The sequence below is a fragment of the Danaus plexippus genome, chromosome Z (assembly GCF_018135715.1).
Source record: "Danaus plexippus chromosome Z, MEX_DaPlex, whole genome shotgun sequence".
Taxonomy (NCBI): domain Eukaryota; kingdom Metazoa; phylum Arthropoda; class Insecta; order Lepidoptera; family Nymphalidae; genus Danaus; species Danaus plexippus.
This window is the reverse complement of record NC_083559.1, coordinates 2,684,839-2,701,985: the sequence shown is the minus strand read 5'-3', so window position 1 is coordinate 2,701,985 and position 17,147 is coordinate 2,684,839. Positions and strand designations below refer to the sequence as shown.

Sequence of the window (17,147 nt, the reverse complement as noted above, 5' to 3'; positions counted from 1 at the left end):
TCTCCTCCTCTGTCTTAAAATATAGCAACAATTTACATACTCTAGAAGTCTATCAAGTCTATAAACTCTATAGTCTACAGTCTACACGTTTATGGTCGATGGACGGCCGATCACGGTGTTGGTGGTGAAAAGGGTTTGTGGATTGTGGAACTTTGCAGTACCATAAAACCCCGTGTAATATGTTTTTGAAATAAATAATTGAATAGAAAACTTAATGCAACATTCGTTATTACAATTTATTTAGGGGTAAGTGCATACAAATAAGTTTTTGGACGGATGTAGAGTTAATAATTAGTCTCATTCCACTTTTTATGTTTTCGCACCTTATCCATTCAAAATCCCAGATAGAGCTCTTCAGCTGACAATGCGTTTCTGCGCATCCAACTATACCTAGATTATATAGGTCATTGGCTGGGTTCGATATTTTTTTATTAAGAAAAGGTCAGTGAATTTCGCCACAAACCGTGGATAATTGCCTATGGTTATTTTTTTTTCTTACTACGAATGCATGTGAATCCTGTGCTGCGTGTAAAAAAAATTCTCACGCTCGAAGACCTTTATGTTAAACCCGCGGCTGTTTTTTTTGACTCTAATACACATGTTTAATTTCCTGCTATTCCCGCGATCGAAAATTCCGTGTTCTCTGTTATGTGATCTGGTAGAGCTAGAGTTTATTGTGCATCAGTCGTATTTTATTTGCAGCAGCCTTTTTATCAGGATTTTGATTAATATTCAGTATTAACTAACATTAGATTTATCTGGCCTTGAATCTGACAGTAGTATAGTTAATAGTTTTTCAGTTTTGGCCTTGTTCTTTGCGTTCTGAGGTAATTGTGATATTGTTAAAATCTTTGTTTTTAAGTTGGTTACTAAAATCTTATTGATTGTTTTACAATTTGAAGTCTTTTACAAATGAGTTTTTGTGTTATTTACAAATACTTAAATAAGTTATTTATGCTCTTTTTGTCTGAGGTGTACATCACTATAATATTAAAATATTTCTGTTGCTTAATATTATGATTTCTATAATAAAATTGAAACAAATTATACATTTGATTTAATTGTAACATAATTTGTTTTTGTCATTGACATTCTAAGATATTTTTGCAAGAAATGGCTTTTCCAAACCTTTCAGTGTTCATAATTTTTTTAATATTAATATTTAAATAAATGTATTTTAATTACCTTCACTTGTCTCTTGTCTCAACAAGAGATCAAAATTTTCATTTAAAAATTTATTCACTGTTGCAAAGAGAGGTTATGTATCTTTTGTTCTCATCATTTTTGAGATTCTTTAAGTAAAGGAATCATAAACAATTTTAGTTAATTTGAGGCAACTTAAAACAAAACTAAAAGTGTATTATGATAGTCTCAATCATTATAGGGTTGAAATAATTAGGGATAGCTTCCAACTTTATTTCAATAGCTTACGGACATCTTTTGAAATCCTGTTGTTGCCAAGTTGAGTTATCTCACACAGGAGCTTAGCGGAGTCACTACTACCTTTAAATATTATGGAAAAATTGTTTATTATATAATTCTAACGTGGTTTTGCACCACAATAACATTCAGTAACTAATGGTGTTCTTTATAACAGATTCTTAAGGTTGAATAAAGCTGGTTGATATGACATCATATGTTCAATGTCATATAGTTACATCAAACACATTTCAAATCTTAACATTTCGATTATTCTTTCATATTTTCTACCGATGACTAATTCAGGTTTAGAAAAAAAAATTATTGTTCTGGATGTGCTTGTTTTCACTATGACCTAAAGAGAAAAAAAGTATAGTTTTTTTAAAGCTTGATGCCTCATCATTGAAATAATTACTAATAAGGCAATAACACAATATTTAAACAGTGTTACACAACATATTGAAAGCAACGAATAAACAATCAAGTCATGCCCCATCCGTTGTAAAAGAGCTTTGTTTCTTCATGAAGCCAAGTCTTATGGCAGTAGATAATTTATGTGAACATTAAGGTTATATTAAATGTAGGTTTGTATTAATCATTTTTACTAGTATTTTAGCTTAATTTTTGCCCAAGCTTATATTGAAGTGTGAGCATACAATGTTTATGGAACTTGTATAGCAACCAATCCATAATCAGTGTAAATTGTGACGGTAACTTAATTTTTTTATTGTGTTTTTTAAATACTACAATTGTTTGAATTCAGGTATACAACTCATGCAGAGATAACCACAAATTCCAAGCAATAGTAAGTGCCAATATTCATATCTATATATATATATATATATTCCAGTTCTTACTTAATAATTGTACTGTAAATTATATACAGTTATGGAAATTTAAAATAATATTTGATATAATACTTTGTGTCAGTCTGAGGTTAGACATTTAAATATAGTTAAAGGGTTTTGAATTACAAAGTTTCAGGGTTAAATAAGTTAGGCGTATACACACATTTAGTTTTGGCTTAGGCTTATTTAAATTTTGATTTTTTTTTTTGTAAATATAAATCTATTTTCAGAATAAGAATGGAACCATCATGTTCGCATTCCAAATGTGATGTGTATGAAAGAAGTAAATCCTCATATGATAATGTTGAGAATAAGACTGAAAACAATGCTAGGGTGGCAGAAAAACCAAGTAACGACTGTAATGTAAGACAACAAATAGATGACCTCGAGCGCGAGGATTTTGAAGAAGAAAACAGAATGCTCAAGCACTGTTCCAGTATGATAGTTGATGGTGAAATGGCATCTTCTTCTCACTACTCCGGTAACTTATCCAGTGCAAACTCAAGTCTAGCATCCAGCTCGGAGACAATATCTACCTTATCGAATATGATGGCCAACGACTTCAGCTTGCCCGGCTGCAGTAAGAACGATGACTGTGAAGGCAGCAACGCCACTATAAAAAACATGATCCACAATAGAACACCATTCCACTTATTGAGCGATCAGCCACCTAAGAAAATAGACTTTATGCAGAAGTTATTAAGTAGCAATCCACATAAGAAGAAAGTTTTTCCCAAAGGGAAGCTGTACAAGGGTGATTTGATGGAGCACTCCGGTGACCATGATATGTGTGACGATCTCGGTGGACCGTCGAGTCGGACGAGCTCGAATGCCTCTAGCATCGCCAGTTCCAGCTCCGACGTCAAGGAGTTCACTGTTCCCTCTACGTCCAACGCTGAAAAGCTTTTGGGTCTTGACGACAGCAGCAAGAGGAATGGAGCGAGCACTTCCAAATCTACAGTGAGTTATTCAAATATATTAATAAAATTAAATAATTGGTAACTTTAATACTACTCGTAACCGGTGTATCGATAAACCATTTTGCCCTCATCTGACCCTATGTTGAGGAAAAAAAACAGATTCGTTCGTCTATTTACATAGTTTTATATTATCGTAATAACATGACGTATAAAAATATTTACTCTGAATACTATGATGATATATATATATATATTCTAAAGTATTAAAAAAAATATCTTTATCTTCTTGAATGTGTAAGACATAAAACGCTGATCGTTTGACATATGACGCCAAGCGTCTATCGTATATAGCACCACTCGTTAAAATTGCACATTTGCTTCATCATTTTAATAGAGAGTTTGTGACAAATGAAATATAAATGTAATATTATTGCTTACTATCACATAAACGCTAATTCTAGTTTCATTATGGCAGTCTATTGTTCATATCTTGTGTTTATTACTATGATTTAATCTTCTTATATCAAAGTGACGATTCTACAATCATTATGACTAAAACGTTGTGAAAGGTGAAATAAATATCAATCAAACTCAAACAAGATGTCACATTAAATGTTTATCGTTTGATAAGAAATCTGCTCAGAACAGATATGACTTATAATTACACTTCGACAGCTATCTCTATGATCGAACCTAGGAGAGGTTACTAGTTGAAATACCAACAAATATCTGTTTTAAATCATTACAACCGTAAACGTCTGTACGTAATTATGTACTGGAATAAGCCATGTAAATATGAGCCGGTGTTTCTTGTGATCAAAAAGAAAAATATTAAATACGTAATTATGTGTATTTTCTCAGCTGGTAACTTTTCTAGAGCTAATATACAAAAAGGACATCATTTTACTAACAAGACCACTTTTTATTTTTTTAATAATATATAAATACCTTTTGTCTGTTTTATTTCAGTCTATAATATACGAGACTTTTTGTATATCTTTGAAAGGTTTCAACTTTATATACGGACGTATTAAAAAGTTTTTGTATAATAATAAAATATTTTTTGTTAAAAAAAAACCCCAGCCAAGCAAATGTTACGATAAAAACGCTGTGAAATGGAATAGGCTTCCTTAACTTTTTACCGATTCATTCAAAATTTTCAAATCGTGGTCCTTAAGAGATTCCTAAAGCGATTTCCTTACAGAATAAAAACATTATTTACTTATTTTTAATTTAATATTGTTTGGTCATATAATAGTACGAATTTTTATTCCATACAACAAAATATTTCATGACGGATATTTGTAATAGCATAAAAAAGTAAATGAATGTAAGCTTCATGCAATTTCTCGATTCCGGCATGGTGTATGCCGAGCGGATGACAGGTGGCAGACGTATGAACTTAAAAAAAAATATATATAATAATGACACATTATTTTTACCCGGTCGGAAATCTCAAAAGGATTGCTGAGAACGTTCGTTTATTTTTTTTTTCTGTTTCCACCTAAGAGGGTATTCATAAATTGCATCGTTTTATTATGGCCTATCGAGTGTGGCTATCAATTGGAACTGTCATCGCCCCTCGTGCCAAATGATGGTTGTATTATAAATGTAATCGTATAATGTAACTCTATTGGACGGGAAGGTCAGTATACAATCATGTTGGAGACGATCTGGTGAAATGTCACGTGTTAAAGTGTTCGGTGGAATTCTCGGGAATTTCGATAAGGTTAGTTAATTATTATTTTTTTTACGGACACAATTCATCGGGAGAGTAAGCTTGTGCTTAACAAAAATTATATTGTACATATTTTGTTTGTTACGTAGACGATTACGTATTTGGATGTACGGGAGATGTGGAATAAAATGAAACGCTCTAACAGCTTCTCGAAGGGTCATTAAATTATATAATTAAAAGATTTAATATAAACTATAAGGTCATTAGCATATCTATATGTTATGTTGACGGCTATCAACGACGCGAAATAATTACTTAACTGTTATATTGTTACAGAGTTACCAGTATTGCGACGTCGACGATGACTCAGAGGACGACGTCAACGAGGAATCTTGGTGTACGTGCTTATCATCACACGAGGTAGGTTCTTGTGGAGTAAAACTAAAAATTTGTCCTGTGATCGGTATAACGGCTTTTGATACAATAATTTCATTAACTGGAAATTTACGAATTAATTATGACACTGATCTAACTGAATCGTAGACACCAAGAGCGATTTAAATCTTTCCCCCCCTTTTAAACTGCTTAGGAACGCTCGGATTCGTTTTGATATATATGTTAATTTTGTTTCAGTTATGCTAATTTCTTTTTTAATTATTTGTTCTTTGTCACATGTCTAATTTATGGAGAGTTCAAAAATATCTAACTAATAATGACCCCCTCAATTCATATGATAATAATAAAATATTTAAGTAACCGTAAATAAAATTATATAAATTTTCAGTTATCAATAACTAATAGTACTGTTCATTTTTTTTTTTATTAATTACGTTAAAAGGTTGCCTTTCAAGTAATTTATTTGTTATAAAACTCATCGTCAATGAACATGAGATGCATTATGTACATTGATCAATTATTGGTGGATTGAAAAATGACACGTCTGTTTCATAGTATTAAGATATATTGTCGTTTAGCGATTCAAATTTATATCGTCTCAGTAGGTAACATTTCTTTTGAAATACCCTTGAAATCTATAAGTTCCAACATGTTACATACATAGTTATGTAGGTCGCGACCCAGATAGTGTTCTGATGTTAAACGTCTTCGCCTATACGAGTCAACTGCATCATCTGTTGCCTAGACATTTATAATGGTAGTAGTGCTAGTTTGGGTCTGCAGTTTTGATTCGTTTCGAGCTAGGCCTGACGAGATCGTTCTCACCGAAGACTTTGATTCCAAACATATTAAGAATGTGATTATATTTTAAGGATGATGACGACGACGAAGACGAACCCGAACCGGATGAGAGGCTGTGGGTGAGTATAGAATTTTTATAACAATAAATTCTTATAACACAAGATTTTCAAACTAAAAAATGTCGTACATTATGCACCTTAATCATAACTAATTATATTCAGTCTTCACATGTTTATAACGATAACAAAAGTTTAATTTAGCCATAAAAAGGTCGAACATTTAACAGAAACGATTTAAGATTTCATGAATAATTTAATGATTTCTCAAACGAATTAATTCTAACACACCTTTGAATATATTATAATTTTAAATCAGCCTTGAATAATATAATGCATGTCTGATATATATATATATATATAATATCAAACGTCTAAAAGAAATACTTTCAACTCATATCCGTTGTGTTCATAAACGTGTAAATTTCAAGTGTTTTTTTTTTACTTCTACTGTAAGCCGAATATTCCATAGACGTAAGTATTCCACATTAATATCCTGTCACGGTTCCCGTGCAATAAGATATAATAAAAGCAAAGACACGGTTTCCTTGCGATTTAACAAGCTCAATGCCGGCTACGCACCTGGCGTGTTCCGTGATAGTCTCAGGATCCCGATGTTTCAGTGGTGTTTAAAAACGCTCAGGGATCTCTGAAAGAAAAAAAAAATGTCTTTCTTATATCACTGAGAAGCAATACAATGTCTATCACGCGGCTTTGCCAATAAATCACGTAAACTACAACCTACGTTTTGTCGTTTCACTAAATAAATACATTCAATAATAACAAAAACATGATGTAGTATATAATTTGTCTGTATTTAAATAGTTTATGGGCGCGCACTTTAAATCGTCGAAATGTAATGGGACCGTATAATAAAGAATTAATGAAGCCGGCATCTAAACTCGTATAATTTTAATCTACTAATAGCGATGTATTTCAATGGCATTGTGGTATGTAAGCAAAAGATTTCGTAGTGTTGATGGTCGGGTATTTTGAATAGAAATAAGAATGAAATATTTCTCGCACTAATTGTGCAGACAGGATGCTTGCTTCTATACGAATCGGGTTCTATGTATAGGAAAAGAAAAAAATAACACGAGAAATATAGTCTTAATAAAATTTATTACTCCGTTTGTATGTACATATGCCAGTTTATTTTTCGATAAGATAAGATTGACATTGTTTAAACTATGTACAAAAAACAATGTGTCTAAGCACATGTAAGAATGACTGTTTAGTATTTTTTATCTGTTTACTATGAAATGAAAGAGAAGCGCATAAACAGGCTGTTTAGATTATAGTAAGTTAGTAAAATTAATTTTTGTCTATTTACTGTTGACCTCCAGCGGAAACGTCGCTTCGAACCGCCTCCACCTCAGTCCGCGAAAAAGTTCTGTCCAGATGGCTCAATGATTCCTGGTGGTAGCAGCGACTGGTCCAACATCCAAAGCAACATAGGCCTAACAAACATCTCCCAAGGACCGCCGGAGTTGAAGCAGTGGTTAAACAGGTGACTTTGACCCTACAGTTTACAAAAAAACAACTTAAAAATGAAATTTACCACAAATAACGCATATTAATCGAGTTATTAATTAATGTTTGATAAAAAATAACAGGTGTAAGGAAGTCAAGTCAGTTTAAGGTCATACAGTGAATTGTAGGAAGCTGGAAAATTATACGCTAGTTGCATTTCATGACTTGCAATGATAATCTAAATGTTCTTAAACGGTTGATATGAAAATTACAATTTAAACTTTGTTTTACAGATTCCAAGCATGGTCGAACAGCGAGAAGCTCCAAGCTATTGACGCTCTGATCAATAGATGCGCCGCTAGCCACGTCCGATACATGATGAAAGCAATAGAACCACTGTTCCAACGGGACTTCATCTCCCTCCTGCCGAAGGAGCTGGCCCTCACCGTCCTGGGCTACTTGCAGCCAAAAGATCTCTTGAGGGCCGCGCAGACTTGCCGCTATTGGAGGTACGGACTTGAACAAATAAAAAAATATAGGCTCAATACGATTCAACACATTACAAATAAAACACACCAAAACCAATGAAATTTTAATAGTGAATAATCAATTCCAGGTTCCTTGCTGATGATAATCTGCTATGGAAGGAGCAATGTCGTCGCATAGGGTTGACAACTCTGAAGAAAATGCCCAGATCACTGCCACGTTGCGCCAGCCCCTGGAAGGCGGCGTACATGCGCCAGTCGCTGATCCAAGAGAACTGGCTCCACAAGCCAGTCAACAATCCAACTGTGATGAGGGGCCACGATGACCACGTGATCACCTGCCTGCAGTTCTATGGGAAACGCATCCTCAGCGGCAGCGACGACACAACACTCAAAGTCTGGTCAGCTGTTAACGGAAAGGTAGAAATAAATTCTTTGATTAAAATATTCTGACCGGATAGGTCTGTGATAAAAAAAAATACATTCAGTTTGGAAACAAAGAATCTTTCTAATCCTTTATATCTTCCCGAAAGTTCCTGTGTGTACTACAATTTTGAATTTGGAACGTTAGAATATTTTCATTTATAGATCTACGTTGATAGTATCATATGCTGGGATTTAGGAATGAAAAAGTTTAATTATATATATATGTATATGTGTATATTATTATTATTGTTATTTGCAGTGTCTCCGTACGTTGGTCGGTCACTCCGGTGGGGTGTGGTCCAGTCAGATGGTGGGTGATCTGGTCATCAGCGGTTCAACTGATCGCACTCTCAGAGTTTGGAACGCAAAGACCGGCCAGTGTCTTAAAGTACTGGCCGGTCATACATCCACTGTGCGCTGCATGCATCTACATCAGAATAGGTAATATATACATATATATATATATATAATTTTAATTTATTAATTATATTTATGATGCAAATGCATGTGATCTCTGTGAACGATTTTTTTTTTAATTTTATTTCAAATATAATGTAAGCTCTAGTCGATAATTGAAATGCAGTGAAAATTATTTATATCAGACAGTATTTGTATGCGATTGCGCTGCGATTCTATGTGATACAATATTCAATTAAGATTATTTCATTTTAATGAAGCGCTGCGATAATAAATATATTTTAATTATATATGAATAGAGTGTTGTATATAAAATTGCTGTATTCTGTTAGTGCGAAGCAAAGAGGTTGAAGAGCTGTGTATTTTTTAGCGAAATATTTATACAATATATATATATATTTGATAACTTAAGCGAATTTTAAATATGATACGCGTATGATGGCATGCGGGCTGAATTAATTCACATATCAATATTTTATACATCAAAACTATTTATAAATCATTTTAAGATAAAACATGAGGAATTTTCTTTGTAACTTGAATAGTTTACTTGAATTAAGATTTCCAATAGAAAAAATTAATTAATATGACACGACGGCTTATTTGGTGCAGTAAATAAGATTCGGTTTCCCAGAGGTCGCATATACGAATCCTGTTTGTGTCGGTTTTATGCTATAAAAATTATTTTAATTCAAGTATAACTTCTATTAATTAGGTAAATGATCTGTGATTTTGTTTCATTGCTAACTAACTGGAAATATAATTTCGAGATATTTTACAGTACGAAAAAAAAACACAAGCAACAAATATAATTCGTTGGAAAAATCATATTACCCACAACAATGACAGAATAACACACACATAGATATATATTTATATATATTTGAGACTTAAGTTTTTTGTACATCATCATCATCATCATCAGCCTATAGGAGCCCACTGCGGAGCAAAAGCCTCTTCTCACACGGAGAAGGTTTGAGCATTAATCACCACGCTCGCTCAAGACGGGTTGTCGATTTCAATCTTATAATTTTAAATTATAAAATAAGGTTTCCTCACAATGTTTTCCTTCACCGTCCGTCAGTGGTGTCTAAGAAAGTGGTCACTTAGAAAGAGTACATACATAGTACTACTCTTTTTGTACATATATTTTTTTAATTTAATTAACAGTTATAATATACAAATACAAAATATATATATATATATCTTTCTTCAACTCCGTATTAATTAATACATAAGCTTTGTCGGTTTAAGCAACTAAGCAAGCGAGGGGTTTAGCCAATATGTTTGAAAAGCCCTATATAGAGCGTTTTTAGGTACAGATAATGTACAAACGTGTTTGTGTTGGAGGTCCCTATATGCAGGGTCCGTAGCAAATGTTACTCTGGCTGTATGTTCAATGGCGATAGTTTTTCAATTCAAACTCTATATATGAAAAAAAGCAGATACTTAATAGCTCAGATGTTGTGTGATATTAATATAATCATATTATTATGTACATAATTTTTTTTTGCGTGTCTTTTGCATGAAATATATTGATATTGATGTGTTTGATATGAAATATATTGGTATTTCCAGGGTTGTGTCTGGTTCCCGTGACGCCACACTGCGCGTTTGGTCTATACCGGACGGGAGATGTCTCCGCGTCCTTGTTGGACATTTGGCTGCGGTCAGATGCGTGCAGTATGACGGTAAAGTGGTCGTCTCAGGGGCCTATGATTACTTCGTCAAAGTCTGGAATCCTGATACAGGGGAATGTCTTCATACACTGGCCGGTCACACAAACAGGGTGTATAGCCTTCAGGTGAGTGCACCCCCTTAATCATGTAATTTTCATTCATTTTTAATGCTGCGTATCCCTATTCATGTAATTTTACCATAGTTATACTCGCATTACCTTGATTAGGAAGATGAGTATGAAATTTAGGAAGACTTTAACCAGAAATTGTATATTTGAATACTTTATATATAATTTTTTTTGTCAAAGTTTTATTTATAAAGGGATTTCTTTACTCATTAGCAAATTTTTCATATTATATGTGATATTATGAGTGAGTAAAAATATATGTGGTTATAAAATTAGGGCTGTCAAAACAACCCAAAGATATTTACTCCCATGCTTTTGGTACTTTTGAAAAAAAAATATCTTTGACATCCATCGTACGTGTTCTTCTCTTATGTATAAATTGATCTAGTAACCACAGATTATATTCTGACTTCTTTCAATCAATGACATCATTCAAGAAGACGAACCCTGAAGCTGTCACAATAATTGTATTTGCTGTAGTTTGATCCGTTTAGCCTAAACTCTTGCTATGTTTTCCGTTACCCATATTTAATTAATAAAAAAACTTGTACAACTAGAAAATTAATATATAATTTTTTAATTTAACTTTAAAAAGAACTTCATTATAAGTCATTCATAAAATTTTATAATCTGCCTTCTGCCTTTTTACTTTAAATTGTTTAGATATATAAATATATATATATTTGGTAACTTAAACGAATTTGTCAATAGAATATTATTTCATGTACAGATATTTTATATATTAAAACTCGCTTGTAAATCCAAATGTTACAGCGGGCAATATATATATTTTTAATTTTTTTAATAACTTTAGCATTATTTCTCTCTGTCTCTCCTACTATGTATATAGTAAATCCAATAAAGAAGTTTGGATGCTGTATATTGAGATTATACCTGAGTACTGAACAATGGTAGTATTTGATAATAAAACTTTCCTGTAGATACCGCACAATATAACAGGATCAACTGTATTACGGACTCTATGTAAATAAAGTGTATTTAATCGAGCCTAGACTCCTTATTGTTGTCACCTTACATAAAAAAAATACTAAAGATAATAACAACAAATTTATATATCAATTAATAAGAATGAATTTAATTATCTGCAAAAATTGTAAATTTTTTAAATTTATTTTTTTTATATCAAAATATTCTATATTTTAGTTGGCTTTCAGTAGACGTGACGTCAGACCTTATAAATCTGATAAGCAAATTTTTTTATATATAAATTTTATTATATATTCCTCAGTACTATGAAACGCTAACAGTTACCCACGTAACGTTATTTACATATATTTTTATTATTTTATCAGTTTGATGGAGTGCACGTGGTAAGCGGTTCCTTGGATACATCTATTCGCGTCTGGGACGTGGAGTCTGGCCAGTTGAAGCACACTCTGACAGGCCATCAGTCTCTGACCTCTGGAATGGAATTGCATTCCAACATCCTGGTATCTGGAAACGCGGATTCCACGGTCAAAGTCTGGGACATCACCACCGGCCATTGTCTCCATACGCTGTCCGGTAAGTATTGTATTTTTTTACGAGGAACATATCTGGATTCGTTTTGCATTAAGTCATTATATTTTTATAAGTTTTAATATCTATATAGAAATTTTATTAACGAGTTGCTCTCTAATCTTTTGTTTTACATTTTAACAACGATACCGATGAACTCAATTTTTTACTGTAAAATCCAAATTGTTTAATTTATTATATATATAAATACAATCTCATCCAATACATTATATTCCTGTCATGAAGGAAATATTTACTAGTGTGGAAAAGTTGATAAGGTAAATAATTGTCAGGTCCAAACAAGCATCAGTCAGCGGTGACGTGCCTTCAATCCAGCAACCGTTTCGTGATCACGTCGTCCGATGACGGCACCGTGAAGTTGTGGGATGTGCGTACCGGCGAGTTTATACGGAACCTGGTGGAATTGGGCTCCGGCGGCTCCGGCGGAGTGGTCTGGCGCATCCGGGCATCAGCAACCAAGCTCATCTGTGCCGTCGGCTCCCGCAACGGAACCGAGGAGACTAAACTGCTGGTCCTCGACTTCGACGTGCCGGGCGCCTGTAGGAAGTGTGATGACTAGCATCGACTTAACCGGCGTCTCGTACGCCGATACGCTAATCTATACGCGCCGTGGAACTGCTAAATCGATCCCAACCGCTGGTTAGACCAACGAAGTGCTCATATCTGTCTAGTGTATATACATACTAAGCGTTATAACCAGCGGTTCCAGGAGATTCAATGTATGCTCTGGATCTTTTACGAGATTAAAGCAGTCGCCGTATGGATAGTGTGTGGTTTGTAAACGTTAAGAGGTTTACCCACCGGGCTTGACACGTGACCAGTGTAGAAGGACCGCATTAGTATACACAGTGTACTCTGATTACCTTAACTGATACATTTATACCAATACAATACCATTACATTACATATAGTTACGATTAGAGTTCATCGACCCGCAATGGTTGTTATTGCTCCATTAATTTTAACAGGCGTCGCGATAGATTTTATAATTTAGCTCTGTACCATTGCCAAAATTCTGTTACACGTTGTGCTTCATTGTCCCAAAGAATATATGAGGATATCTGATCTTAGTTATTAGTTTTTACCATTAAGACTATAATTTGACGAATATTATGTTTGTGTTTGTAATGCTCTTCGGTTTAGTTAAATTGTTTCGTTTAGACTTTTATATGTAAAATTTTTTGGTTTTAATAATTTAGCTGCTAACGAATTGATATGTCGCTGCTGTACTTTATAAACATTTATGAATAATCGTATGACATTTATTGTTTGTATTATATTGATATATAATAATTATTATGTTTTGATTTAGTTATGTTGTTTCATATAATTTGATATACAAGATTTACCGCCAATGAAGATTACTCGCTTGCTCGACTGTAGTGTCATATTAAGGTTTTCCGTGAACAGCTATTTAGAAATTCAATAGAAATGTTACATGTAAGTTAAAAAAATAATAATATTCGGCACGATAATATTGAAATAGTTTTTAATAATATTTTTTTTAATTTACTTTCCTGTTTGCACACTGTGAAAATCGTTCCATTTTTAAATTATCTATGCTATTTTTATTTCCTGCATAATATAAAAAAAAAATTATCATTGTGTATGTATATATTTTTATGCAATATTAATTATAGTGCAATTTATCCCGCATAATATGTTATGACGATTAATAGAACATGTAATTTCTAATTTCTTTTTTTTTTTTAATATATATATGTGACGTGAATATAATCTTATACAATTATAATAATATTGAATTTAATTGTAATTAATCTATTTTTAAATTTTTTTATTCCATATTCAAATTCAAATGTTTATTCCATATTCAAATTCCATATAATCGAAATCGTATTTTATGGTCAGGCGTTTTATTCGATAATATATATACATATATATACATAATTAAGATAATTGTACGTATATTGAAATAACTTTCAGACTTATTGTAACACCGAATTAGATACCAGCTGTATGGTCTATAATGTTACTCGTATTAATGCATAATTATGTCCATACGATATTTAAATACGTTAGTTCTTTAAGTGGCTACTGTCGGTGTACTCAATACGCTCGGTGACAAGACAAGTGCGAAGCATCATTTAAAATATTATATTAAAATTACTTAGTACGTAATATGTATCGATCGGATACATATGCAACGCTTTGTACTTGTCGTTTCTCTGAGGTTAGGTGTAACTGTTTTATGATATATATGTTGTGTAAATACATAATATGAATGGGAAACCGTACTGAGATGTAGCCTTTGAGTGTATCTTACGCCATGCGACATTCTATCGCCACTATATACGTGAACACCTGCGTGCATTTTATGGCTGATTAAATAATTAAACGAAGACTGAAGCATAGGTATAGTTTAATATAGTATTTAATGACCTCGATTGTATGTTTGTTTTTTTTATATATATATATATATATAAATATATATATGTATGGTTTTGTGTTGAAACCGGCGTCTTAACTAACGATCGTGCAACACTGACGGCTTAGTCACTAGTTTCGGTGGTCAACTCCAATGAACTTCCACATGCTATTGACTAAGTTAATATTTTCAATTCTTTTTATAATTATCTTTTCTATATATCATTAGACGCTAAGTTCGGTCATTGTGCCGCTATTTTAATTAGTTAAAAAAAAAAATGTAATTTAATGTTAGTTATATTGATAATTTTCGTGCCGACGTGATGGCGCCTAGGAATGAGAGGTTGGGGTTGCCACCGTCATATTGTGTGGGTACACAACCATGGGTTAAGTGCACTGAAAAAGTGTTTGTATATAAATTATGTAACGTTTTCGATATACCGCTTAGAAAGACTGTCACGGATTCGGGTTGCGAGTCTGTTTTTCTTTTTTAATACATACTCTCATCGCTAGGCCCACCGTACAACTTGTATCACTTGTTCATTTCGTCGGTTGTAGCATAGGTGATGAATTAAACAATATAAAATCGGGTTGTTTGATTTCTATATGTTTTTTCTGTAATCCTGCTCGTCTCGTGTCCATAGACAGGACGGGCCACGCCGCGGATGCTTACACATAATTGTTTAACTTTAATTTCTGATTACTATCCTAATTTTATAATTTTGCATAATGTAATATCATTTCAATAAAGTCAGTTGTTTTTTTACGTTGGTTTTATTTTTCATGAAATTTATTAGTTTACAGGCTTTGAATGTTTGTGTTATTTTGAAGCTTAGCTCGTAACGCGAGTTTTAAACCCAAGATTTATCCTCAAGAAATAAGTTTAGCTACATGTAGATGTGTATGTAATTAAAATAATCTGAATTAATGAACCAAAAATTTACTATTTTACCCTAGTAAAACAAGAACGGTTTTGGGAAAAAAATCCATTTTATGCTTTTATCTATAAAATAAAGAAAGAAATTCTGAACGGAAATGCATCCTAAATCTACGTGGCCTTATGTGGAACGTAAATATTGTGTGACAATTTTATAATTCCAAGGCTACTAAAAGCATATTTAACTCCTATAAAAGGCCAATATTCGTGCAGTCTGCATAATAGATACACGGAGTTTTAAACCCAAGATTTATCCTCAAGAAATATGTTCATATGTAGATGTGTATGTAATTAAAATAATCTGAATTAATGAACCAAAAATTTACTATTTTACCCTAGTACAACAAGAATGGTTTTGGGGAAAAAATCCATTTTATGCTTTTATCTATAAAATAAAGAAAGAAATTCTGAACGGAAATGCATCCTAAATCTACGTGGCCTTATGTGGAACGTAAATATTGTGTGACAATTTTATAATTCCAAGGCTACTAAAAGCATATTTAACTCCTATAAAAGACCAATATTCGTGCAGTCTGCATAATAGATACACGGAGTTTTAAACCCAAGATTTATCCTCAAGAAATATGTTCATATGTAGATGTGTATGTAATTAAAATAATCTGAATTAATGAACCAAAAATTTACTATTTTACCCTAGTACAACAAGAACGGTTTTGGGAAAAAAATCCATTTTATGCTTTTATTTATAAAATAAAGAAAAAAATTCTGAACGGAAATGCATCCTAAATTGACGTGGCCTTATATGAAACGTAAATATTGTGTGACTATTTTATAATTCCAAGGCTACTAAAAGCATATTTAACTCTCCTATAAAAGGCCAATATTCATGCAGTCTGCATAATACACGCCTCTTCCAAAAAGGTACATTTGATCGTATCTCACGTTCTTAACATTTTTTTCGATTTTCAAAATACAATCACATTGCTTTCTTCTAATTGGAATGTGTTAATTTCGTACAATGTGAAATATAATCGTCTCAAAAGATTCAATTCAATGATATAAATCATACATTTATTTGTAAACTTCACCTTTAATTCTACAATGGCTTGTTAGCTAAGGCGTTTATGGCGTGAAGAGGTCCCACTGAATCTAAAAATGTATATTCCAATTAGAGAGGTATATTTTCAATCATAGACGACGCCGCCATTTTGTTTTATTAACTTACGTTGCACAAAATGGTGACCGACGAGTCAGCTTGTTGATTTCAATACGAAATTTTAAGGAAAGGGTGTAAATAAACATGTTGATTTTTATTTATTTAATCACAACACTTTTACAACAACAGGTTACAGATATATCAAGTTGACACTGATGCAATATTAGTTATGATTAAAAGCATCGAGAGTTACGTTTTCAACTTTTCCCCTCGAGAGATGCTACTTGATAAACACGTTCATTGATAATACGAAGATATATGTAATAGCTTACACACTAACAGTCGACATGTATTAGATACTTGAGTATAAGTAAATAAATTAATATAAAAATTGCCAAAACATTTCTCTGTTTCAAAGTATATAATAAAACATGTGTAAACAA

General features: G+C 32.6%; 1 protein-coding gene across 2 annotated transcripts; it reads left to right on the top strand.

Moving 5' to 3' along the window:
* The first annotated feature begins 82 nt into the window (after window positions 1-82).
* LOC116777261 (F-box/WD repeat-containing protein 7) lies at window positions 83-15,414 on the top strand. Of its 2 annotated transcripts, XM_061526162.1 has the most exons (13): window positions 83-246; window positions 345-441; window positions 2,183-2,224; window positions 2,498-3,227; window positions 5,202-5,285; window positions 6,134-6,181; window positions 7,465-7,628; window positions 7,885-8,100; window positions 8,208-8,496; window positions 8,762-8,943; window positions 10,498-10,723; window positions 12,040-12,250; window positions 12,538-15,414. In XM_061526162.1, exons 4-13 carry the CDS (start codon window positions 2,505-2,507, stop codon window positions 12,822-12,824), a joined length of 2,430 nt encoding a protein of 809 aa, XP_061382146.1. In that variant the 5' UTR covers window positions 83-246; window positions 345-441; window positions 2,183-2,224; window positions 2,498-2,504; the 3' UTR covers window positions 12,825-15,414. The 2 variants fall into 2 exon arrangements, with proteins under 2 accessions (XP_061382146.1, XP_032526587.2); XM_032670696.2 differs by lacking the exon at window positions 345-441.
* The last annotated feature ends 1,733 nt before the right edge of the window (window positions 15,415-17,147 follow it).